The 26,181-nt window shown below is 32.5% G+C and overlaps 2 protein-coding genes across 5 annotated transcripts in view; one reads left to right on the top strand and one right to left on the bottom strand.

The window, feature by feature from the left end:
- LOC142334816 (neuropeptide S receptor-like) overlaps positions 1 to 26,181 on the top strand; it is a 311,777-nt gene that overhangs the window by 224,424 nt on the left and 61,172 nt on the right. For all 4 annotated transcript variants that reach the window (XM_075383152.1, XM_075383163.1, XM_075383159.1 and 1 more), the window contains one exon: positions 5,291 to 5,791. In XM_075383152.1, coding sequence (XP_075239267.1) covers positions 5,612 to 5,791 — 180 coding nt within the window. In that variant the 5' untranslated portion in view covers positions 5,291 to 5,611. The remainder of the gene's footprint in view (positions 1 to 5,290; positions 5,792 to 26,181) is intronic.
- The window catches only part of LOC142334842 (general transcription factor IIF subunit 2-like), a 143,557-nt gene that overhangs the window by 116,746 nt on the left and 630 nt on the right, over positions 1 to 26,181 (bottom strand). The window lies entirely within an intron of this gene.

The raw sequence follows: 26,181 nt of genomic DNA on the forward strand, positions 1-26,181 counted from the left end.
TCAAGAAGATCGACTAATTAAATTTTCAAAAGACCGAGTGATTACAATCCAAATTCAATTCGTATTGTAGCAATCAGTGACTGGTCTAAAACTAGCCCTGCTAATGTTGTTCGTCCCTGCTAATTTTTTTCGAATGTTATAGATATAGAAAATTTTCTAGTTAAAATATCAAGAATAAATGCTTCGTTTTTGATAATCAACGAGTAAAAATAGGAAAAAAAGGCAAAGTTTTAGTTACAGAGCACTCTCAACGGAAGTTGATGTTCCAATAGCTCCTAATTGAGTCTACAAAGAATGTGTTAGTGGTGTTTGGGTGTGAACTTACTGCAAATTCAATCAAACTGACTAAAAAAACTTATTTCGTGTTGCTGTTGATGAAAAAGTCTGAATTTTGAAATATTAAGCCAGAATTTTTAACAAAAAATAATTTAAAATAGTCGGCAATAGTTTTTTTGTTGTTGAAAATAAAATCAAGGACACTTTCTCAAAAAATTTTAAATTTATCAGCAAAATTGACGAAATTTTGGTCAAAAATTCCAGAAAATGTGAATAAAGTCAAATGAATTAACTATATTTTCTCAGAACTTTAAACGTCGATAACTCTCTGTAGAAACAAAAATCACGAGAATCTTTTTACTTCCATATTTTACGCTGGACAAGCTTTCTAATGATGCCAGTATAAACTATCTACGATGAATATGTCAACCAGCCAAAATTTTCTGAACAAATACCATTTGAGTATATAGTTCCTCCCCCCTCAAGATAGGTCAGAACAATAAACCCAAGTATAGCTGCTAGATTCGAAAAAACTGATGCGTTTTGATCAAATCGATAGTTTTGCTCCCACCATTAAAAAATTTTGTGTTAATTTGTGGAATTTACGAAAAAGGACACGGAGATCATTTAGAACCTAATGGAACAAGGAGATTTTTTATTGTGCGTTTGCACATGATGTTCCGGCCCGAGCTCATCTACCTTTTTGACTTAATTGTCAACCAAATGAAGAGATAATCAAAAATATATGTTGCAGTTGAAAAAAAATCATTACAGACCCAAACTACTAATTGAATTGCACAATGCATGCCTCATTAAAGCGCTCACGAGATCTGCCTTTAAAAAGACAACGAGAAAAAAAGACCAACACTAAATCAGCAAAAACAGAAATTTCACGGCAAAAACTCAAAATCTAAATTTAAAAGCACCTTATAACAACGTCAAAAAGCAACCAGAAAAAACGTTAGCTACACAAATTTATTCTTTTTTGACTACACAGCTGACGGGATGTGTCTTTAATGGAACTAGGTAACAAGTCAACAAAAAATCAATCACGTTTCATTACAAAACCGATAGGACATGTATTTATTTAGACCATGCCTTAGAAACGAACTAAAGGTGTGGACAAACTAAAAAAAACAAACTGCAAAAACACAAAGTATTGAAGCCAACAATCTCATTAGCTTTATCTGAATATCGTTTCTGTTTTTTGAAAAATTTTATCTGTACTAAATCAACTAAAACTATACTGAACCATTAAATAATTCACTTGGTCTTTATTCTTGGAAAATCATTGAGATCTGTCATTTTGCTAAAAAACATCATTCTAGAAAAGAACAAAAAAAAACTGAGAAATTAAAAAAAAAATTGAAAAAAAAATTCGTAAAAATTGAGGCTATTCGCTATAAACTGACTGCATTGAATAACATCATTTCCTTAATCCTCAATTACCCTTAACCTCTCAGCGTTTTACGACTTTAAAATGGTTAAAAAAACAGTCAAGGTAAAAAAGAGAGAGAAAAGCGTCGAAGCCATTATAAAGAGAACTTTTCAAAAAAACTTTCCTATCTTCTTTTATTTTTTAACAGAAATGGGATGCTTTTTTGTTTAAGAAAATGATCGCAGAAAACAACAAATATGAAAAAGTATGTCAAAACCCACGAAATTTTTACGAAAACCATGTAATATCAACGCCATTAAATTCAATAGCTTTCAAAGAAAATCAATAAGATTGCTAAGTTACGCCTCTATTGGAAAATTATGAGGTTTGTCTTTCATAAGTTACCATTAAGACATCACAATATGCCTTATGGCTATGAAAACAACAACAAGTACAGGCAAAAACAGAAAATTCAATAAAAAAAGCGAGAAGGAATTGTCTGATCTGAGCCATTTGAATAAAAAATTTTCTCTGGAAATTTTTTCCATCATCTATTGAACGTTCTCTCTAAGCAAATGAGAACTATGAGTATTATGATATTGTTCTAAGATTTCAAAAGGAACAAAAATACTGAGAAAAAATATCCAAAAAGAAAAAAAATTATGATAACATGTGGCATCGATGCCATAAAACCATTAGTTAGATATCAAAATTGTTGTCCGGATTAATTTTGGTTGCAGTAGAAATGAAGGGGGTGTTGTCATTACTGAAAACGACAGAGTTTAAAAAAATAGGTTTGAGATCGGTTAAAATTCAAAAAAAATGATTAATTAATTTAATGTCTTAAAAGCCCAGTTAATTACTCGAAGCACTAGATGTGTTCACCTTTTGCTCAATAAGAAGCCTATTGCACATTTAGTTAACGAGTCTATGCTATAGGATTTCAAAAAATTGGTACAATCTCAAAAAAATGAAAATTTCATTAAAAATTACGAAAATCAGAGTAGAAGCCCAAAGAAAACAAGTGCGATCACTTGAAAACGATTTTTTTGTTCATCGGGCTTCGTTTGATTGTAATTGATGTTTGCCATTAACGGAATCTTGATATGGAAAATGAATAGTCTATGAGTGACTTTAAAAACAAAAAAGTGCGAAAAGTTTTCTAAAAAACAGCTCTCAAAGAGAATTCGAGTATTATTTTTTATAGTGAACTTACCATGAGATGAGACCAAAACTAGCATTTTTGTCTTTTTTTCGTCTATTAGGAATTAAAAGGATGAATCAAAAAATCTTAATTTGAACGAAAACTAAGCTAAAAGTGTACAAAATTATGCCAAATGTCCTGTGTTCAAACAAAAACTTTAAACCTCGATAGCTCCTCGGAAAAAACGAAATTGAAAAAAATCTTTTTAATTCCTGACTCTACACTGGACGAGCTTTTTAATGATACCACTCATATTTCTCTACGATGAATAAATCGGTCGGCCAAAATTGTCTGAACAAAAAAACCCATTTGAGTATATAGTTCCTCCCCCCACAAGTGGGGTCGGAACAATAATCGTTGCCATATCCTGCGCTGTAGTTTCCTTTTTACAAAAAAACTATTTGAGGAATAAAAAAGGTGAAGTGGACACGTAATGAATGTAATTGGAGGCACCAAAAAAATCGTTTGAGCGAAAATGGATTTGAGCTCTAGGAAATCGTTTCACGAGACAATTTCGGAAATTATGTTTAAAGTTTTTTTCAAACAATACCAAGCGTTTTTAGAATATGTCACCTTTTAATTGAGTTTGTCAAAAAACATCCAGAGCAATTATATTAAACAGTGCAAGAGTTAAAAACTTAACTCCGGCTGAGCTATCTTTTTTTAGTTTCAGTTCATCGTATCGATTTTAAGGGAGTACTTTGCTATTTTAAGACCCATATATTTTTCATTTTCCATATCGCACTTAAACATTTCGAATTAAGTCTACGTAATTTTCAATGGAATCGAGATCTAATAGACATGTATATAAAATGTATGCAGCTGTCATAGTTTTCTAGTTCAATTTTCGAGTAGTCTAGTCCAGTCTGGTTTTCATTGAATAGTAAGATACTCCTATTACAAATCTAAAAATTATTTCACTTTTTCATCAATTAATGATCAGATGAAATAATTCAAAACAAGAGACAAAATGTCCAGACTCTTCAGATTTCGTACCCAAAGTCCGCGATGACGTCAAGAGACTTCATTTTGATTGAAAGAAATTTGAAAGAAATTTTTTTAATTGAGAGAACATTTGGAGCATTTGACTTATAAAAAGACTCCAAAAATATAGCGTGGATTATAATTAGCTATAAAAACACGATCCATGGCTTCATATTAAAGTCGAGCAAAATTTTTTTCCACGAGTCAAGCTGAAATTAAATATAGAACAGACTCTTTATTTTGTACTCCACGAAAACTGTACTCTCATATTGGGGCTCGGCGCAGATCAAATTTTCTTCAGTTTTTTTTTTCAATTTTTTTTCAAATTTGATAAATAAGGTCTCATGAAAAAAGTTTGCAATTTCAAAATTGGACATTAGCTTGGCGCAACACACTACAGCTCGACTTTCATGTTTCCAATTTTACCCCCCCCCCCCCCCTCTTTTTACCAATCTCGCTTCTTTAATATCTTGTACTTCGAACCCCATTTTTCAATGAATAATGTATTTATGCACCAATTCAACTCTTATTACATCGAAGTTGATTGAAAATATTCGTTCCTGGCGAAGCGTACGCTAACACGGAGTTGTTTTTGGTGCTTCTTTATTTTCCTAATAGGATTCTCGTAAAAAGAGCCCGTCCTAAAAATAGTGCAACTCATTCCTTTCTTGACCCTGGGGTTAAATCTATAGGAATAGTAGGAAAAGATTGAAATGCACAATAGTTAAAAATCTACCATTATTATTATTTAATATCCAGAAATTTAGACGCCTACAAGAAACTTTTATATGGCAATTTTTGGTCAAAATACGAACTCTTAAAGCTCAATTAAAGTTTAAGAAGGAAATACAGTGGTAAAATATGCGATTATAATTGAAAGAAAACAGGAAAAAAATTATCATTTTTTGATGTTTTGATAATAATGGGAAAGATTTTTATTGCTCAAATTGTTGATATCAAATGGATATTGACCTAAAAATGAAACCAATTTTTAAAACCTTGTATCAAAATATCTACTTTCCCTATTTTTTCTTAAAAAATTCGTTGTTTTCTTTATAATAAAAAGTCTAATTATTTTTTTTTTGCGTTATTAATTGAAATTTTTCCAATGGTCCGGGAGGTTCTTCTTCTTTGGTATCGAATTATTGCGATTACGTATGTATCAACTCGCTCTCTGATTGGTTGAAAAATGTTTAAAAATGTTCAATATTTCAGATCGGTACACTCCTTTCTTTTCCAACGTGTTTCTTCAACAATTGTCAATTTTCCGATCTTTTATTTCCTTCGCTTAGACCTCCTATGGAAAATATGCGCTCTCGAAATTAGGAAAGGCGTCACAATTTTCACAAAGCAAGAAAACATTAAAATTACACTTGCTAAGATCAAAAATTCCATCTTTGGCTGGTGAAAAAGCACAATTTAAATTAATTTTTCCTGTTTTTCTTTAGAAACGACCTCAGGCCGACAGCTAATTATGGATTGAATTTTTCCTCCCTTTCTATTCCTTATTTCTTCTTCTTTCCCCAATTTGGCCATGCTTTCCTTCCAGATAATTTCAATATTATTGGAAGCAAATTGCCTTTTTATTAACAGAAAAGGTCAATTAGCTTAATTTTTCCCCATTTTACCAAGCGCAGTAAAATTTCGAACATTACCTTAAAGGTAAATTTTTGGAGCGCCTATATGCAGTTATAACTTCCTGTCGGTCCTTTTGTCTTTAAATTTGTATTATTTCCAATTATATTTTGACATTGTTTATACATAAAACGATGGAGTCGAACAATTATTCGGACGTTTTGAGCCCAACTGTTTCCAGTACCCCACGATTGGTGTTGAGGTTGACTATGGACCCATTTGGGCTTCAATCGTCAACCCCGTCGTCTTTAGACTCGACAGTTGGGCCCGAATCGGAAGACAGTGATTCGGGAAGCTTCATCACCTACCGGAATGTAAGTTGTTCTTTTACCACCCCCCCCCCCCCCGCCGATTGGCAACCGTTAAAAAGTCAAAGTTCTATAGTAATAGAATACAATTGTGCCTATAGGTGACCGAGTCATGTGACAGAAGTTAATCCCGCAAGAATCTTGCAGAAATAGGATCTATTCTGTTCCCCCCCCCCATTGTTTTTACCCCACCCCAGTTATAAATTATATGTTGTTATATAGCACGTTGCGGTGTAAGAAAAATAGCACGTGCGCCTGGTGGACGTAAAGGATACGAGCCCAATAAGCGGGGGTGGGGCAGATTAGATCCCAGAACTAACTTCTTCTTGCATGATATTGTAAGATTAACTCTGTCGAGCTTGAACTGGCAGAACTTTTGATCTCGATTCGTGTAAAAGAAACCCAGTCGACGCGTAAGTGGAGTTGACCGCAACAAAGTTCAAAAATTGCAAAGGAATAGGATAAAATTGCAATAAAATAAATTCAATAAGAGAGCCGCAAGCGATTGCAGCGGTGAAAAAAATTGTTCAGTGCAACTCTTCAGTTCAGTGCAAAGTTGTTCAGTGCAAAAATTAGTCCATTTCTGCAATATTCAGCTTATTCTAATTCGCCTGGATTCCTGACTTATTCTCCAGCCAGTTTCGACGCAATTCCTCGAAATCTAAACAATTCGTTAAAAAATTGAAAAAAAATCAGTTTGAGTATATAGTTCCTCCCCCCACAAGTGGGTCGGAACAAAAGTTATAGTTCGTCAAACACAGCTGATTGCCCAGGTTATTTTATTACTTGTATTATATGCCTGATTACAAAAATAGCGTAAATTTTTCTTAGACTTGTCACGAAAGCTGTAATGAGAAAAATTTGCTTAGTTCATTGCTCATTGCTGTAATTTTTTTCATTCATTCACCTTATTTTGCTTCACATAGTTTTCGGCAAACAAGTCCCACAACAAAGATAATAATAAGTTTTAAAGCTATACAAAAATACGTATATAACAAAAACGCCCAAAAACAAAAAAATTTAAGAAAAAAATGAGAGAGTGGATAGTAAAAGACTTCAATATTGATGCTCAAAAAGTTTATAACATTCAAAAACAATAATGAATAACTTCCAGTTTGAGTAATATTCTCGTTTGAGATCAAGCCTAGTGAGCTTTCAGCATCTGCATTTTCAATTATTTCTGCAAATTTGTAAGACAAAATTAAAAACAAATAAACCAACCAAATTGTCTTTTTGTTAAGTAAAGCTGCATTAGTGAAATAGCTGTATCAAATTCTGTGTAGCTCGTAAAGTCTGTATACTTTTAATACCTTGCCAGTAACTTTTAGAATGTGAAAATTGCTCATTCTAGAATTTTTATCGATGATTGATCGAATTTTGCGTTGATTGATAAATGTTGATTTTTGTGTTACCACGCTTGACTTTAATTTTTCATGAAAAAGAGTATTTTTAACTAAAAAGAACAAATTGGAAAAAAGATTAAAAACTTTAAAAGGAAAAATTTCAGTTAATTATATAATTAGTTCAATGTTAGTCCTGTTGAAAAATTTTCCACAGATGAGGTTTCTACTTTCTTCCTTCAATTGTCGTACAAAAGTATTCTATTACAGCTAATAAAATTTTTTGGGAGTAAATCACAATTGTATGGACAACAAAACAAAAAGTTCGCAAATACTTTTGCAAAGCATTGTTTACTTTTAGCAAAAGCATAACGAAATCATTTAAAAATGTGATTCTGGTTAGTTATTACATTACTTTAACCAAAGGACAAGTATCAGTGACATCAATTTAAAAAAAACTATTGTAACGTATAAAGTTTTACTTTTGGTTGTATCTACTAGCAGTCACATAGCCGCCATTGGATAATAAAAAGTTTTAGTGTTCTAATAAAATATAAATTCTAAATGGAATTCTAATTTACTGCTACTTTGTCAATTACTTTTTTGGAAAAAACGAGCAAAGATTGAAACCTGCATAAACGAATACTTATCATTAATTCTAAACGAAAGTAGGTTTTTGGAATGAAATTAACTGTGACGTATAAAATGTGGCTCATTAACCGAACCATGTTATTTTAAGCTATTTTGCAATTTTTTTTATTTAGCATTTTTCGATCTAACTTTTGCAATTACATGAAAATAACTTTAATGACAGAAATTCGCAATTTTTCATTACCTTTAAGCAATAAAATTTTCTACAATTTTTCAAAATCTATGTGCATTTTTTTTATTTTTCATACCTTACTTATCTAAATAACTTAAAATAAGAATTTGTAAAAAACTCAGTAAAAAGTTTCTTTTATAGAACAAACGAATTAATAGACAAAACGATTTTGATTGCATCAATAGAGAATTGATATTCAAGAAATTGTGTATTATGCAAATGCAGTAGTATAACTCAATGATTTTTTCAAAAGCAATCTCAATTTATTCGTCTCATTGCAGCATTAAAGTTCTTATAGTGACCATCTAAATATATTTTTAGTCATTTTTAAATCATTTTTTTGTCGACAGAACAGGATGAAATCACTTTTCATCTTTTCAACTCTTTTTCTTACAGGAGCTTGTGGACCGTTTAATGTAGCCGTATAAGTTTCGTTTTTTGTGATATATTGTTATAATTCTCCCTAGTTGCTTCAGATTGTCTACATGTTATTTCTCACAGATTTGTGTATAATTGAAGATATTTTTGTTTTTTGAGTTTTTATCATTGTAGTCCTTCAAGAATGTATGGCTCCCATCATGGTATAATAACAATTTTTGCGTGGGGGGTCGGGTAAACGTTAAACGACCACTAAGAAGGGGGTGGGACTAACGGGAAAGCCATGTCATTTTTTTCAGTTAATTACACCATCGCACATCGGTATATCAGTTCCAAATTTTGACATATGATTATACAAGCCTGTCTGAAATTTACAGAGGCCACTTGAGACACTTTTTTCCAAAAGTTTCAAATATAATAGGCAATGCTTGGAGACATTTAACGACCACCTGTTTATTATAAATCAGAGCTTAATTTAGCATAATGTTGCTCTATTAGTACTGACAAGATAACTTTAAACATATCTGACGTTCGATTTTGCTTTCCGGTCTCAACTGCGAGCTCTTTAACTGTTCGGGCATTAATCATTCATTTAATTAACTATTTCTTGCGCACATCAACAAAATTAAGTGTCTCCTTTCTGAAAAATTCTACAAAATTGGCAAACACTAGTACTTATATGATAATCAGTTTTTCAGGCACTTTCAAAGATAATCTTCTTTAAGTAATTGTGCCGCAGTAATTGCTTGCTTTTTTGATGTTTGGTTCTGATTTTGAATGCGTTTTTAAGGTCTTTCTTATTTTATACTTTTTGCTGCTTTCTTGTTTTTTTGGAGTCTATTTACAGACATAAGGAGCAATTTCGCTGTGCACTCTTGTCGTTCGGGCCGATATCGATTTCTCAAATGTTAACTATGGAACAAAAACACCTTGAGCGTTATATTCCTCCTATTTCCTCATATCAGTGATAATATCTTCATAGTAAACTAATCGATACATTTTATATGCCTATATCTTGGTTGAATTTCCTCGATGGCTTAAGATATAAACTGCCGCAGGTATTGAAACTGGTTTTTAACCGAATGCCCAATCTGAATTTTAAGTCGGGTGCAGTGTTTGAATTTCATGGAACATAATAGACGACGATTTTTATTCAAGCAACAGTCTTTAAATCTTTAAATTTTCGTTGTAACATTTTCCAACCTCCTTTCTATAAGAACTTAACTTGTAAGAACTTGCAAGTGGAATGGTTAACTTGTAAGAACTTGCAAGTTTTGGGAAGAAAAACTTGCAAGGCGATGCATCGCCTTGTAAGTTTCTGCCAGAAACTTGCAAGTTCTTTCAAGGTAACCATTCGGCCTCGACCCGGGTCTATACGGGGCGGGGACAAACGGAAAAGATCCCAAAATTGATAGTAAATCGTTTTTTCTTAATTTTAGTTTGTCGCATCGTAAATAAATCTCACGTCCAAAAATACTCTTCTCATCAAAAAAGTCAAGATCAACACTTTCTTCACATGGAGAAATGAAGTATGCTTATATTCTGCAATTGCTCTGCAAATAATATTTTCAACTATGCACCTTAATATTCCTACCCTAACCTAACCCTCAAAAAGTTGGTCGGTGCAAGAAGTTCTGAAATGGAACTATCAAACCACCTCCTCCCCATGAACCCCCCCCCCCCCCGCCCACACAACCACCCCTTCCCCCGGCCAGATGAAGGGCTCTACGATGTCGAGACGAGCAATATTGTCTTCAGAAGAGCCTCATACTTGCTAATTGTGCCAAATTGAAGCGCCCTTCCTAAGTGGTCTTGAAAAATTTAGCCATAGCCTGCAAGATCATTTAGACAAGGGCACTAATTCAATCTTGTCTTTTCAAATAAATGTCCCATCCCCTTCCCTTTTCCCTATTTTAATGATGAACAAAATGAGATTTCCATCTCAAAATACACTGCGAAATTGGGCTAATTTTAATGGTGCCCGACAATGGAGTAAATGGAGAGGGAAAAATTGAGGCGTGAACGCGTTAACGTCACGTTACAAGACCGTTTTATCAAAAGATTCACTCGATCGTGAATTTGTTTCTATGGCAACCACCCACCCCATCAAAGGGCCATTCTTGGGCTCATTACCGCTGATCAAACATTTGTGGATTTTGTTTGGTCATAATTCATTAGCATGATTAGTCAAAATATGATCAAATGAATGCAGCCGAGTTTGTGTTCAACATTTTTTGAACATTTAAGCTGATCAATTCAGTTCATAAAAGCATGCAGGTCACGTGAAAAAAGCGATGTTGTTTACAGAATAAAACTACCGGTCAAAATGAGCTATTTACAGAAATAATAATAATAATAAGTGAGTTCTGGGAACACCGACTACTGGGGTTTGTTTCTTTTTTTGAAAATTGAAAAATGGAGACAGAAAGTGGTTTTATTGAATTGCGCTAAAATCGCTAATGAATTGTACTGAATCGATCTGAAAGAGAATAATCAGAAAATTGTTGTCAATTGAAAAGATCATTCGTCTAAACCCGGGAAAGGAGAAGCATATGGAAGATTTCAGGGAACGAAAAGTAAAATGACAGCTAAAGGGTTTCATGAAATAAAATAAAGCCGCCGAGAGACCTTTTGATTTTTATTTTCCTTCAATTATTTTTGATTGATTAACAAAAATTGTCGGTCTGCCATTTTCCAGAGCGATAGATGTTTCTTGTGACCTTCAGTTTTGGACAATGTTTTTGAAAATTGCGCAACTGTTTTTCGCGCGATTATCGTTTTCTATGGTAAAACGATATTTTTCAATATGTTTTCAGTACTTCAATCAAATGAAAGAAAATATGGCGTTTTTTGGGCAAAAACGAACAAAATTAAGCAGACTGCAATTTTTCCCGTTACCAGGAAAACAGATGCATGCAAAAAACTGGGGAAACAAAAAATATAGTTTTGGTTAAAAGAAACAAAAATGAGGTTGTGAGAATGATCACAAAAATTTTCAAATTTCCCTGTTTTTTTTTAAATATTGATGTTTTTTGAAACATTCAGCACATTCAGAGAATTTTTTAAACAGAAGCTTTGAACAAAACTTTTTAAATAAAGAAACGGAAGCTTTTAGATATGTAATTAAAAGAGGGCCACGGGCAATCAAGCTTCACGAGGTTGATCATTCAAAAATAAGCTTGCATTTCGAATGATAATAATTCTATTTCATTTCTTTTTAGCATACCAAAGTAGATAAGCTTCCGTTTTTCAAGTTTCATAGAGCTACCATAACATTAAAGTATTCTGCGTTTGAAGTCAAGAAAGCATCTCTATATTTTTTGGGTCCACCAAGCATCTTTTCTCTTTCTAACTCTAATAATGTAAGTTAGAATAATGATACTAAATTTTATAAGCCGACAAACTTTTTTGATGAAAAGAATGTTTTCTCAAAATTGACAGCCAAAATTTAAATTTGACAGTTTGTAGTACATACTACAGTTCGTCTCAAGTACTTTTAAATTTTTAATAATTTTTATCCATACGGTATCTTAACGGGAACAGCCCCAAATCAACAGCTTGAACCGAATATTTGTTCACGTGGTACTTTTTTTCAAAACAATTTTATTGCCAGCAATTTTACTTTTCAGAATTGACGACAAATTCAAATTTCAATATTTTTTCGAATTTTGCTGCAAAACTAAGACGTAATTCTTAAAACTAAAAGAATTAAAACATTTATACAGTTAAAATGTAGTGAAACTTTGTATTAACAAAATTGAAAGGTAATTTATCATCTTCGGAAGTACCGATTTTATTCCGAGTTCGAAGAAATTGAACAAATTGCCTCTGTTTTAATTTACTCACTCAATTGGATTTTAGTTGAGTCAATAAGAGCGAATTGTGATTTGTATTGTGATTTGAGAAAAGTATTTTTGACCAAAAAAAAAAAAACGGGTTTTCTTCATGAACTTCTTCATGATCTGATTATTAAGCGTTTAAAATCGCTGCTGATAAAAGACATTAGTTCTGGTCAAAGTGCTCGGCGACATTTTTATGTTTGTGTGTGTCAAAATGGTGAAAAGATTTAACCAAACGCGTGAAAAAAATGACAATAAGAACGACATAAATCTGTTCAAAGAGTGAAATAAAATTGAACAGGTATTTTGTCATACGAGAATAAAAGAAGTGGTCGAGTTTGACCTTTCCTCTTAATGTTCAGCATCGTTAGCCAAAAATTAATGCGTTGTCGTATTATTGTCAAATACATGTAAGTGTGTGTGTGTGTGTGAGTGAGTGTGTGTGTGTGTATTTATGTATGTATGAATGTATGTATGTATGCATATATGTATGTGTGTGTGTGCGTGCGTGTGTGCGTGAGTGAGTGTGTGTATGTGTGTTTGTGTTTGTGTGGTGTGCGTGTATGTGTGTGTGTGTGTGTGTGCGTGTATGTGTCTGTGTGTGTGCGTGTATGTGTGTGTGTGTGTGTGTGTGTGTGTGTGTGTGTGTGTGTGTATGTGTGTTTGTGTTTGTGTGGTGTGCGTGTATGTGTGTGTGTGCGTGTATGTGTGTGTGTGTGTGTGTGTGTGTGTGTGTGTGTGTGTGTGTGTGTGTTTGGGTGTGCGTGTTATTGAGAGTTGATATATTGATTGACTTGAAATGTTTGAAGATAGCGGGACTCTAATTGAAAACAGTGGCTGTTCTTGACAACATCAGTTAAAATTATAAATAGACCTTCTATTTGATAAGGCTCACTATAATGACGTTTCTATTTAAGCTAATGCATCGTCAGATAAAGCCTAGTCCCATTACGTAATCAAAAGGTCGAGGTCGTCCCTTCTTATTTTTTTTCGATCCATGTTGGAACCGAATTTTATTTAAAAAATTATCCGACTGTTTTATTAACCAAAGTTGCGAGAAAAATTATACCATAAGGATCGGTAACGTAAATTCACTTTTTGGTGAAAACCTAACCCCACCTCACCGCTTGTGTGGTTGTAAAAAACATTGTTGTTCGAGTAATCGATTGAAAACACTACTAAAATGCTGCCACGTTATATTTCAGAACGTCAAACCAAAACAAACGCGAATCTTATCACTCTTTATAAAAGAAATTTACAGATTCAATTCTAACTGTTCTTTTCCTCCTATCAAACATCCATTTAAAGTCGAGGTTGAGTAACATAAAAGCCACCACTGTTTCCGAAATGCTCCCTCAAGGTTCATTGGGAGAGAATGAAACGACGAGGTCAATTGCAAATTCAACTGTGGAAAAGAAAGGAAAGAACCCCATTGACAAAATCCATCAGATTGATTTCCACCGATTGTGTCCATCAACATTTCAAAGCGATTCCGCAATTTGAAGTGCAGCGAACCGATATCTCAATTAGCATAACCAAAAAGGCTGTGATGTCATAAATTAAGGCTTTGTTTTCTTTAGGGTTCCCCTTAGTGAAAAGCGCAATCAAATCTGGCAATAATCTTTAATCAAGTTTATTAACCCTTCAAGTTCAATAGTCTTTCATAATTTGAGTTTCTGCAGTTCTTAGAACTTTATAACTACGACGGGTATAACTGCAGCATCGTATAACGTGTCTTATGAAGTTTAAATAAGAGATCCCTTCAAAGTCGCCAGACTTGAATTTTGTCCTTTGAATTTTTGAAAAACTTAAAAACTTGCTTATTGCAGCTTGATCGGCCTAGGGGTATGTTATTATAGCGCCCTTGTCACATTATAGTAACCCTTTAATTATATTCGTGTGTGTGTGTGGGGGGGGGGGGGGGGGGGGAGGTGGTGGTGGTGGTAGTGCGGGGGGGGGATTAGTGGCCTAAAATTTGTTTCCGCTTCAATTTTTGGACATCGCATTGAAACATTTCAAACATTACTACTAATCATTTTAAGAGTTCAAAAAAAGCTTCAGTGCGTAGTAGACATTTTCTGGGTTTCAAATTGAGCTTGATGAACGAATATCTATATCTGGGCTGAGGCTACGCCAGAGAAATTTGGGAAAATTGCAGCAAAAAGCGGTGAAAAATATTTTCTCCAAAAATTTTGTACGTTTTTGGATCTCTCCCGTTATAGCCTCCCTCCCTCCCCCCCCCCCCTGTTCAGTGGTCATATAAACTAAGTCCCCCAATTATGGTAATTATACCATAGTGGGGGGGGGCTATAAATTCGCGGAGGGTCTCTAATGGGAAAGACCCACATTTTTTAGCGATGAAATCGTTGAATGGTATGAACTTTTTGTCAGGAATGTGTTGAATTTATGTCGAAATCTTAAAAGAATCACAACAATTGTCAGCAGTGAAAATCTATCGCACACATCTCAACCCGGGTTCAATTTATAATGAAGTATTTCATTGTATAGATCAAATCGAAGTAATGGTTAACCCCAGTCAAAATCGGACGGTTATCTTGCAAGATCTTGCAAGATTTTTGCAAGATAAACGTCCGGATCTTGCATCTTACAAGATAAACGTTGTTTGCAAGAGTCTTGCAAGATCTTGCAAGATAAACGTTATTTGCAAGAATCTTGCAAAGATCTTACAAGATAACCGTTGGAGTTCGTCTGGGGAAGTGACTCTGCTTGAAGTCACTGAGAACTTCTGGCGTTTATCGAGAACCGCGAAGCGGTTCAAGATATTAAGTCAGAATTTCGAAGTGACTTCTGCAGAGTCACGTAACCTTCATTACACGAAACGCACACGTTTTAAAATGACGAAAGTAACCGGAAGTCAACTTGTGGCTAAGTAAACTTTGGCATTTTGACTTCTGGCACTGCAGACTTTTGGCATTTTAAAATGTGAACATGAATATTTTAAATTGTATTTCGTGAATGAGGTCATCTTTCATTTGTTTGCTGACTAATTTCAAACCGGCTGTAAATAATGGAAAAAGGTATCCTTGTAATATCGCTTTGATCTTGTTCGACAAGTCACTTTTGATAGTTTTTGAAACCTTGTCTCAATTGTACGAAAGCTTTTTAACAGACCGTTTGAAGCAGTACTAGAATTTAACTGCTGAAATCTTGACTTAAAAGAAAATGTCATTTCGGATTTACTTAAAACTACAAATGCAAATATGCGCTATTTACAAGCCATAAAAATCTCAACTAGTCATTTTCAACCGCCGGTAGACCTTTGAGAGCGAACACTACAAAAGATTGAAATAAAAATTGCAGCAGATGAAAATCTGAAAAGGAAAAGGGAATTAATGCTCATTTCGCTCATTTATCCCAAAACAGACAATTTAACCATCTCTATAAATCAACGGATCTATTCTGTTTCACCCCCCCCCCCTCTCACGCGTTTTTTATGCCCCAAATTACAATTTATGCGTTGTTCGTCACTTAGTAAAAAAAATAGCACGTGCGCCTGGGTGTGGCTTGGTGTGAGGGGGGGGGGGCAGGAGGGGGGGGGGTTAGATACTGGAATGACATTATCAAGGGTTTATCTCAACTTTATCCAATTAATAGACGATACGAGAAAGAACTGCTTTTAAAAAGACAGCTCATTAGTTCTCATTTAAAAAGAATTGACAATCGAAATATGACAAATTACTCGGCAGTTACTTTTTCAGAGAAAAAATAGAGGAAATTTAGCTATTGAAAGTTGTAGGTTATGCTCATTAAAATTTTGCGCATTCAGCTTTTTGCTGCCAGAGAGAGTTGTATCTGAACTTTTTTTAAATATTTTTTTTCTGTTCCATAGTTTGCTTCGACGAATCTCTTGCAAAATAAGCGTACGAATCTTGCATGATGCAATAGCAGCGCCATTTACAAGAAGTTTAGTGAGGCAATTTGAGATTTTATCAAAATGTTGTCCTCTATGATACTAGACACACGAAAAATAAAAAAAAAACAACTATTAAAGCTGGAATGTGTTATAAGCTATTGGACAAAATATAATCAGTCTTCCTGCAGTAAGGTTGTTCCTTCTTTCAACTATAGGAGGAGTTTCAAAAACTTAGGTAGTCAATTTTGATTAATTCGCAATAAAATTAGCTCAAATTAAACATTATAAAGTACGCATTTCATTTACTTATGATAAACCTTGATATGCTAAAAAATGAGTGTTTAAAGATCTTGAAATTTTGGGAGTTTCTGATATAGACTGATCAATTCGTTCATAACGTTTTATATGAAACTACTGATTTTAATTTCAACGAATTAACCATCTGGTTGTAATTAATTATCTGGTAATTATCGGTTTATTATCTCCTTTTTGAGAAATGAAAATACCCATATTTGAGCATGTTTAGATTAGACAAGAACACGAAAAATCCTAATTGGGTTAACCAAACACGGGCCGCTGAAAGTTTTTGTGGTTTGAAAATGCTTTATCCTAAAAGGATCTAAATATTATTTTTTCTCAAAACTGAAAAACGATATTGTCTATCAAGAATAGAGTTGAGCTATTTGCAATTTTAACCTCAACAACTGTGATAACCAATAGTTGGACAATAAGCTGAATAAAATGTAGAGGTAAATAGACAGGATTAAAATTCTTTTTATTTAATGAGAAAAAACAATAGAAAAAAAGGAAATTTTATATTATACAAATTTCAAGTTAATTTTCTAAATTTTTCTTTTTAAAACTCCAAAGATTTTTAAAATCAAATTTTGAGCAGTGAGTACATCGGATATTATGTTGAGAAAGGTGCAACTAATTTCTGTTCTTCATCATTAGTGAATACAGTAGAATTTTGGAAGAAAACTCTTATTAAGAATCTTGATATCTGTTTCAAAATATTAACCTGTATATGTAATTTATTTTTGCAACCGCTAAATTTATTTTTGCAAAGTTAAATAACTTTTGAATTTAAACAAAATTATTTGAGGATTTTGTTAGACAATAATAGTTTAATTTACGAAGTCAAATAATTGCTCCATTTATTTTTTAATATCCCGTTTTTTTTTCATATATTGAAGAATTATAAGAAAAGAATACAGGTTTTGAGAGGATAAGTATTGGAAATTTTATTTTCATTGACAAGCGTTCTCCTGTGTGAGCACTATATCGTATTATTGTACCGCTAAACTTCTGAAAGATTTGAGTTTGTAAACAGATAAAAATTACTTTAGTACGAAATTCTACTGAAATCAACACATTTAGTACTGTTTTCGACCTTTGGCGACAGCTCTATCTCATTTCTGAGTGGTTATGACCAACTTAAAGTGCAACCGAGAAAGTTAAATATGTATATGTAAAAACTATTTAGAAAGAATGATTTTTGAAGATGCTTTGGGCACGTAAACTATTCATGAGCGTTGCATTAAATAACAGAGAGGTTAATGTATTAATCTTTATCTTCTACTATTATATTTTTCGTTTCCTTTTCTTTTCCTACTTTATGCATTTGTTGATTCAATTCGAATATGAATTGCCAACGCACCTTTCCTTTGAATATCACCATTCATTTTTTGTAAAAAAAACAATAATAATAAATAATGACTTGTCACCAGCTTTTGGCTTCTAAAGATAAAAAATTTTAACTTAGATTTCATGTATCTAATATGAAAACTAATAGCTGAGAATTTACGCTGTTGTTGATTTTACTGATATAACCACTGTAGATAGCCAACAAATGAATGATTACGAATTTCTATCCTTTAAAAGTTTGTTTGTTTTTTCCCTATGCTTAAAGATTTTTTTTAATTGTAGGTTTTTATGTAGGTTTGGCGCGCAGCTGTTGATTTATATGATGTTACTTTCAAAATCACTAAAATAAAATACAACATTTGCTATCTTCTCAGTTTCTGAATTCTTACTAATTTATCACCTGCCCAGAATCAATAAAGAATTGTCTTTTTTTAAAACTTTGAATTTCACAATTTTTTGGCGGAAACTGTAACTCATTCGTGTTTCAAAAATTACTTTTTTCAATTCATACTTTTTTCATTTCTTAATTATTCGTCGGATTTATTCTTCCTTTTCATTACCTGCAAAGAGTCATCAAAAATTTTTTGGCCTATTTTGATTTCTTAACCTGTCAAACTTCATAGCTAGAACTCCAATATCAATCGTGCATTAAAAATTCAACTTCTTAAATATATTTTTGCAGAAAGTTAAAAAAATAAAACGAGTAAGCGGGAAGAAACTTTTCCAAGCTTCCTTGACTCGGTTTCTCTCTCATTTTGAAAAAAAAATTCAATTTTTTTTTACAGTTTCACTTTAAAATCGGCATCGGCAGACCGATCTAATCATTTTCTGTTTGAAATTGTGGGCTATATGATAAATTCATTTGAAAAACTGATAAACAAACAGTATCTCTCAATCTATAGCTTCTTAAAAGAGGCGAGATAATAATCGCATTCTCAACCCGTTTCAACTCGATATTTTTGATACTGCAATTATTCACCGCGCTTTCTCTTTTGAAATTTCCAACTTTAATTGAATTCCGTCTGTGATATTGGGAAAATTTCATTAGGCGTGAAGGAATTAGTCTCTGCTTGCGTTAATTTTGTTTAGAATCTTTCCCAGCAAGATAGTCTGGCGAGGAACAATAAAATTGGGAAACGCAAATAAAACGATCATTTGAGAAAACATGGAGAGAATTCTTGTTGAGATATTGGATCTAGTTAATGTTTTGCGCTGACAGTCATAACATAAACTAACATTAACTATAGGAGCCCGCGGTTTGTTTATTAAATTATTCCAGATCGATACTGTTTGTGTATTTTGACCGAGTTCAGACCTGGGGGGGGGATTAACTCAAAATCTACAAAATATCTTCGAGGTGTTATTAAAATCTTAAAGGTTTGAAACGAGTGCATTGTTGTGAATGTCAGTGACATTTTGTATAAGCCATCTGGAGTTCAAATAGGATAAACCGGAGTGTATAAAATGCGGTCAAATACACGAACAAGAAAGGTCAATGAGATTTAAAATTCACTAAACTTATAATTACCGATATTTTCTGATTTCTGATGATATCTTTATATAATATACGAAAGATTTAAGCTGATGACCGCCTTTTAACAGCCTAAAAACTTGTTACTATATGGATAGCTGTTATCATTAAACTTTCGCAGACGACGATTTTTTTTGAGTCATAGAAATTGCCTCTATAAAAAAGTTTAAAGTGTACATAATTCGTGCTTTTTTCATAATCTCTATAAATAACTAAAAAAGAAACGTTCTAGGATTGCCATTTTTGGTCGAACACAGATTTTTGAGTAGCTAGTAAAAGTAAAACTAGGTTTACAAATGATTCACAAGGAAGAATTTGACAAAAATTCTTGGCTTGAAAAATAAGAAACTTTTTGTTCCGACCCCACTTGTGGGGGGGGGGGGGGGGGGGGGACAATATACTCAAATGGTTTTTTTGTTCACATAATTTTGACCGACCGATATATTCATTGTAGAGAAATGTGAGTGGTATCATTACAAATCTCGTCCAGCGTAGAGTTCGGAATTAAAAGATTTTTTTTTAATTTCGTGTTTTTCGAGGAGTTATCGAGGTTTAAAGTTTTTTGTGAACACGTGATGTTTGGCATGATTTTGCTAACTTTTTTGTTCGAATTAAGATTTTATGCTACAAAAGAAACAATCTTGTGTTTTCAACAGACGAAAAGTTATAAACAAGGGTATTTTTTGTCTCATACGTAAATTTACTATAAAAATCGACTTCTATTAGAGAGCTGAGATATTAAAAACAATTTCAAATTTATTTTATTTTTTCCAGTCACTTAGAGACTAGTCACTTTTTCCAAGTTTTGTTCATGGCAAACCTCATTTACAGTCAAATAATGCCCAATGAACAAATAATTCCTTTTAAGGGAATCGCTCATTTTTTTGGCTCCAACTTTGAGTTTTTGTAATTTTCATTGAAATTTTGATTTCATTTTTGAAATTTTAATGACATTTTGTAGTCCTATGACATAGACTCGTCAACTACAAGTGCAATTGGCTTCCCAAAAGAGCAGTAAGAGAACCTTTGTAGTAAATTGAGTGGAAAGCTAATGGCTCTTAAGACTTTAAATTTAATTTTTCGAAAAAAATTTTTAAACATTAACCGATCTTGAACTTGCTTCTGTGAACTGTAAGTTAGTCTCACTATTGACAGGACTCCTTTTTTACTGAACAAAAAATAATCTGGTCAGCTGTTTTATCATTTATCTAGTGTCTTTATGAATTGGATGCCACGACTTTCCATATTTTTTTCTAAATTGAAGACTTTCAATAGATCACACATGAAAAATGCGGAGAAAAACTTATAGTTTTTGTGGCTTCGACACTGTCTTCACCCATTTTTCTACTAATTTTTTTTTGGTTTTTGCCTGTATTTGTTGTCGCTTTTATAGTCATACGACTTACTGTGATCAATTTTTGATGACTTGAGATTGACAAAAATTATGGCTTGCTCATCGAAACAAAAGTTATTTTAATTTATTATTTATTGATTTCCACTGAAAGCTATACTATTTAATGGCTTTGATTCTATGGGTTTTTTAAAAATAAATTTCGTGCTTTTAATATATTTGTTCAAATTTGTTGGATTTTTGAAGTCATGTTATTTCAAATAAAAATTTTATTCTTACAAAAAAAAATTATTTGAAAATGAAAAAGTTTTTAATTATTAGTTCATCTTTTAATGGCTTCGACAGTTTTCTATCACAACTTTTTTTCAGTTTGTTGTTTTTGCCTGTTTTTCATTCTGTGTGTATTAATGAAGAGCTAAGAGGTCTCATAAGCCTCTAACTGAGTGTTGAACAAAAAAATTTATTCAATGCAGTAAATTCATAGCAAATAGCCTCAAATTTTATAATATTATTTATTTTAAACTTTCTTTTTAAACTTTTTTGTTTTTGTTGTTAAATTTGTCAGCTTCTATCTAATTCTCATCATTGAAAGGCCCCATCCATTTCCCTGTAGATCGAACATTAAAATGACTATTAATATTATGTCTTCACTGATGTTTTGTTTGTTGGACAATATGCGTTTTCATAAAAGTTTTTTAGCGGCAAAAATATGTGTTCCTTTTTTCTCTTTTTATGCATATTTGCGTACTTTTTTGTTTCGGCAAATTGTTTGTAATTTTTTCAATTTCTCTAGATCTTTAGTTCTTTTCTGTGGCTTTTTTCTCCCGTATTCTTATAGATATTTAATATTAATGTGAGATCTTGTGAGCGCTGTAACGAGGCGTGCATTATGTAATTCCTTTTAGTAGTTTTTGTAACGATCTTTTTACACTCAAAGATCTTTTTTGATTATCTCTTCATTTGGTTGACAGTTAAGTTCAAAATGTAGGTGAGCGTGGGTCGGAACATCATGTGCGAACGCACATTAACGAGCCTCCTCGTTTAATCTAAACTCTAAGAGCCCAACTTTGTACACCACAGTTCAAACTGGAAATCTGCTATTGGGCTATTTATCCTGCGATAACAATTTTAGGGTTTACTTCTAAAACAAATTGATACTACCTCAAGCTTTATCTCCTTTCAAACCATTTCGAGGGCATCATTCGAATTATAACTTTCTGTTAAAATTACCAACCAAAGGTTTTGTGTAAAATTTCAAAAATATTGGTGCAATTATGTTGCCAGGTGGGGCTTAAAATGGAGATTTTAATTTCATAAATAGCAAAAAATATAAATATCAGAAACTTCCAAGTCACTCATTTGGTGGCCTATTGGAAAAAACTTTACCGACCTTAGATTGACGAATTAAAAAGAAATTTGAGTCTGCATAATATGATGTAATATGATTACAGAAATGATTAACTGGTGGACTGTTGACTGGTTTATGTATGATTTGTGTATTTTTTTCAAAAGAAAACAAATTTTTATGCAAAATCATGACACTCGTTCAATGGTCAATCAAGCTACAGGTCGAGCTTTGAGAAGTTAACGCGTTTTTTATTCTAATCGTTTTCAACAAAATTGATGCCTACAGTTCTCAGCTGAATTTGGTTACAAAGCTCATGAATTGTCGTTAATTTGGCGGAAGAGATTGTTAGGCGGCCTTATAAAGCAAATAAATGCAAATAGACAGTTTAAACTTTTTCCATAAAAAGATGTTGTAGAAAATTTCCTTTCTCATAAAAGCAACAAATTCAGATTTTAGATGAATTTGAACTCGAATTGACGTTGAACTAAGCAAAAGTATATGGGTCGTGGCTTGTGCAATACCCTCAATTTACCTCATGAGATAACAAGTTTCCTTGAACGTACACATTTTCCGCTTTAAATCGCATGTGCTGACACATAGATTAATAGAGGACTGAACGTTTTTCATGTAAAACAATGAACGCACTGAATACCTGATCCAGAAAAATGATTCAGCTGCTGAGATTTTACCAAGATATCACTACTACGATTCATTACGATAAAAGAAGACATTGTAAACTTTTGCGTATATTAGATTATCAGTAAAGCGGTTCAAGAATTGTGGGGAATATAACTGAAACGCTTCAAAAACCTCTTTTGCGATAATTTGCTTTTAATAAGATACGTTGTTCAATGTTGAAATTACTGAAAATCAAAAATCAAGCATGATCTCAAAAAGAATATAACATTGTCAGCATTTGTATCATCTAAATTAAGATCACTTGTTTAGTCGCCTCAGATTTTTTCGGCTTCACTCTGAACAATATTACATAATAGTTATGTAAGGTTAAATATGATTTCACAATATTATGTAATAGTTATCTAACATTACATTTGATTCCACTTTCACAGCAAACTGACGTAATAATCGTCAAATTAATAAGTAAGTGGAAACTTAATAGCTCACATTTTTCCATTGCCAAAAATAAGTTGGTTACGTCCCATATCGTCGGGCCGAGTGTTTTCAAATTCTAATTTAAGGGATTGAAAATTTGATCACTGCGATATGAAAACTGTCAATTTTTCTGTTTTTTCCTCATAGAAAGAATAATTTCCGCGCAATTGTTTATTAAACACAAATACGTATAAAAATGCTATCTGATGTCAGTTTTATTGACAAAATTCTCTCTTTATGTCTGCCTGTAGTAGCGCGGTGTTGTTTATTACTTGGTCGCAAAATATGGAAACATGGAAACATGAGACGCCAAACTTGAAAATTAGAGAAAAATAGTTCATCTAAATGTTCATCATAATTGTAGTGATCGTATCATAATGTTGGTACCATAATTGTAATGATCATTATTTAAAGTATACTCTATAAAACGACCAGCTAGTTATTCCGACCCCACTTGTGGGGGGGGAGAAACTATATAATCAAATAGTTTTTTTTGTTCAGACAATTTTGGCCGTTGGATATATTCAATGTAGAGAAATGTGATTGGTATCATTAAAAAGCTCGTGTAGCGTAGAATTCAAAACAAAAAAATTTTTTGCATTTAGATTTTTCGAGGAGTAATCGAGGATTGAAGTTTTGTGTGAACACGGCATGGTTTTGTTCACTTTTAGTGTAATTTTTCTTCAAAATAATATCTTTTTTTTAATTAAAATACTAATTCAAAATTACATTTCACGCCTCAAAATGAATCAATTTTGAGTTTTTAATAGACGAATAGCGATGAAAAAGACTAGTTGCGGTCTCATAGGGAACTTTACTATCAAAAAATTCAAATTCTATTTGAGGGCTGTTTTTTAGAAAACTTTTCATGTTTTATTGTTTTCTTGGTTCTTCTAGAGACTAGTCACTTTTCATAACGAGACTCCGTTAATGACAAACCTGATTTACAGTCAAATGAAGCCCAAAGAACAACAAAAATTCGTCTTCAAGGAATCGCTCGTTTTTTTTTTGCTTTCCAATCTGAGCTTTCGTAATTTTAAATGAAAATTTGATTTTCTTTTTGAGGTTTTACTGAGCGTTTGGAGTCCTATGGTTAAAAGTGCAATGAGTTGAGCTGTAAGTGAACCTATCTAGAGTTTTCAGTGGACAGCTAATGGCTGATACTGATATCCTCCAATGGCTTTGAGAAGACGTTAGGGCGAGCATGGATAAAGTTTTCAGGGAAAAACTTTTGGTTTAAATGCCTTCGACGTACTTTTCTACTGATTTTTTTTTTTGGTTTTTGCCTTTATTTGTTGTTTTTTCCATAGTCATTAGACTTATTGTGATGACATATTGATTACCTATGCATGACAAATATTCCTTCTCCAATCGAGGCATACGCTCCAATTGAGAGTATTCATTGACTTCCTTTTTAGAACTATTGAATTTAATGGCTGTGAAGACTTTATAAATAATATTCCGCAATTTTTTTGGAAAATTAACCGACCTTGAATTTATTTTCGTGAATTGTAAGTCACTAACGACCGGACCCCATTTTTTTCTACTTCAAACAAAATCTAGACCACGGTTTTATCCTCTAACTATTCGTGTTATAACTTCGATGCACTGGGCTTCATAATTTTTTTTCGTAATGTTAGTTTCTTTTGGAATTTTAACAATTTATAGTATTATTGATATTTGCATTGTTTTATAGAGAATTTGTCATGGGTCATACATAAAGTCTTAGGAGAAAAATATGGTTTAAATGGCTTCGACACATTCTTCTCGCAATTTTCTACCTAATTTTTGGATTTTGCCTGTATTTGTTGCTGTTTTCATAGTCAATGACTTATTGTAATGTCTTATTGATGACTTATCAATGACAAACATCCTTGTTGTCTCATCGAGGCACCAGTTTGCGTATTTATTAGTTTCCGTTGAAAACTTTTGAATGTAATTTCGTTGATACTGCGGGTTTTCTCAAGAATTTCGTGGTTTTGTTATTGCATTTGTTATGTTTGTTGATTTATTGAAGTCAAATTGTTAAACAGAACAATTGCATTGCTTCCGAAAACAATTAAATGAAATTAAAAAAGTGTTAAATGAAAAGATTTTTCAATTGCTTCTACACTTTTTGCGCTCAATTTTTTTCATAATGCTGACTGATCCAATAAACTTGCAACTTGGGAATAATTGAATGATATTGCACAGAGCAGTCAGTTTATTGCGAATAGTCTGAAAGTTTGTGATAATAAATTTTTAAAGATTTTTAAGGATTTTTCTTCTTTTTCAGTTTTTGTTGTTCTCTTCGTCAACTTGTAACTTATTTTCATCATTGAGAGGTCCCACAGAAATCCTTGTATTTTAAAATTAACATGTTTACTGATATTATGAGGTAACTGATGTTTTGTTCTATGGACAATGTGCGTTTTCATAAAAATTTTGTGAGTGGTGCACTTTTGTTTTTTTCTCTCTTCCATTAGCACAGTCGCGTAATAACAGATCCCAATGATTTTCAAATGCGGTCCAATTGAACTTAATTATTCAACCATTGTATTTGTAGCTGGATTAGTATAAATAGAATTTGAAATAAAAAAACATAAAATTTAGATAACAGCTAATGATTTTAATGGCTTCAATAAATTGTGTTTTCGCAAGGTTTGCCATTCATTTTTCGTATTTTTTTGAGTTTTTCTTTATCTTTAGTCCATTCTTATGACTTAGTCTTACCAGAGACATGTGCTATTGGTTTTATTATGACGTTTTAGTGAATTTATCAAATTTTATTTTGTTAAAAGTTAATTATTTTTAGGACCTTCAATTATTTGAATTGAAAAAATGTTGATTGATTTTTGAATTTCGTCTTATTATTTCTTCTTTTTGTCGACTTGTTATCTTAATCTTATTAATGAAAAATCCCATCTGATGTTTAGTTAGGAAGAAAATAATTTGTGTAGTTAGGGTTTTGTCTGATTGTAATTTGACCTTGTTACTAGGTGCTTTTAAACTAAGATAGAGTTTTTGCCGGGAAATTATTTATTTTGCTTTTTTTGTTGTTTTTTTCTGGTAGTCTTTTTAATGGCAGGTTTTTTGGTAATGAGGCATGTCAATATTTAGTTCAATTGAAATTTTGGTGGTGTAACGATTTTTTTAAACCTCAAACATCTATT

The sequence above is a fragment of the Convolutriloba macropyga genome, chromosome 1, assembly GCF_964194025.1.
Source record: "Convolutriloba macropyga chromosome 1, txConMacr16.3, whole genome shotgun sequence".
NCBI classification, from domain to species: domain Eukaryota; kingdom Metazoa; phylum Xenacoelomorpha; order Acoela; family Convolutidae; genus Convolutriloba; species Convolutriloba macropyga.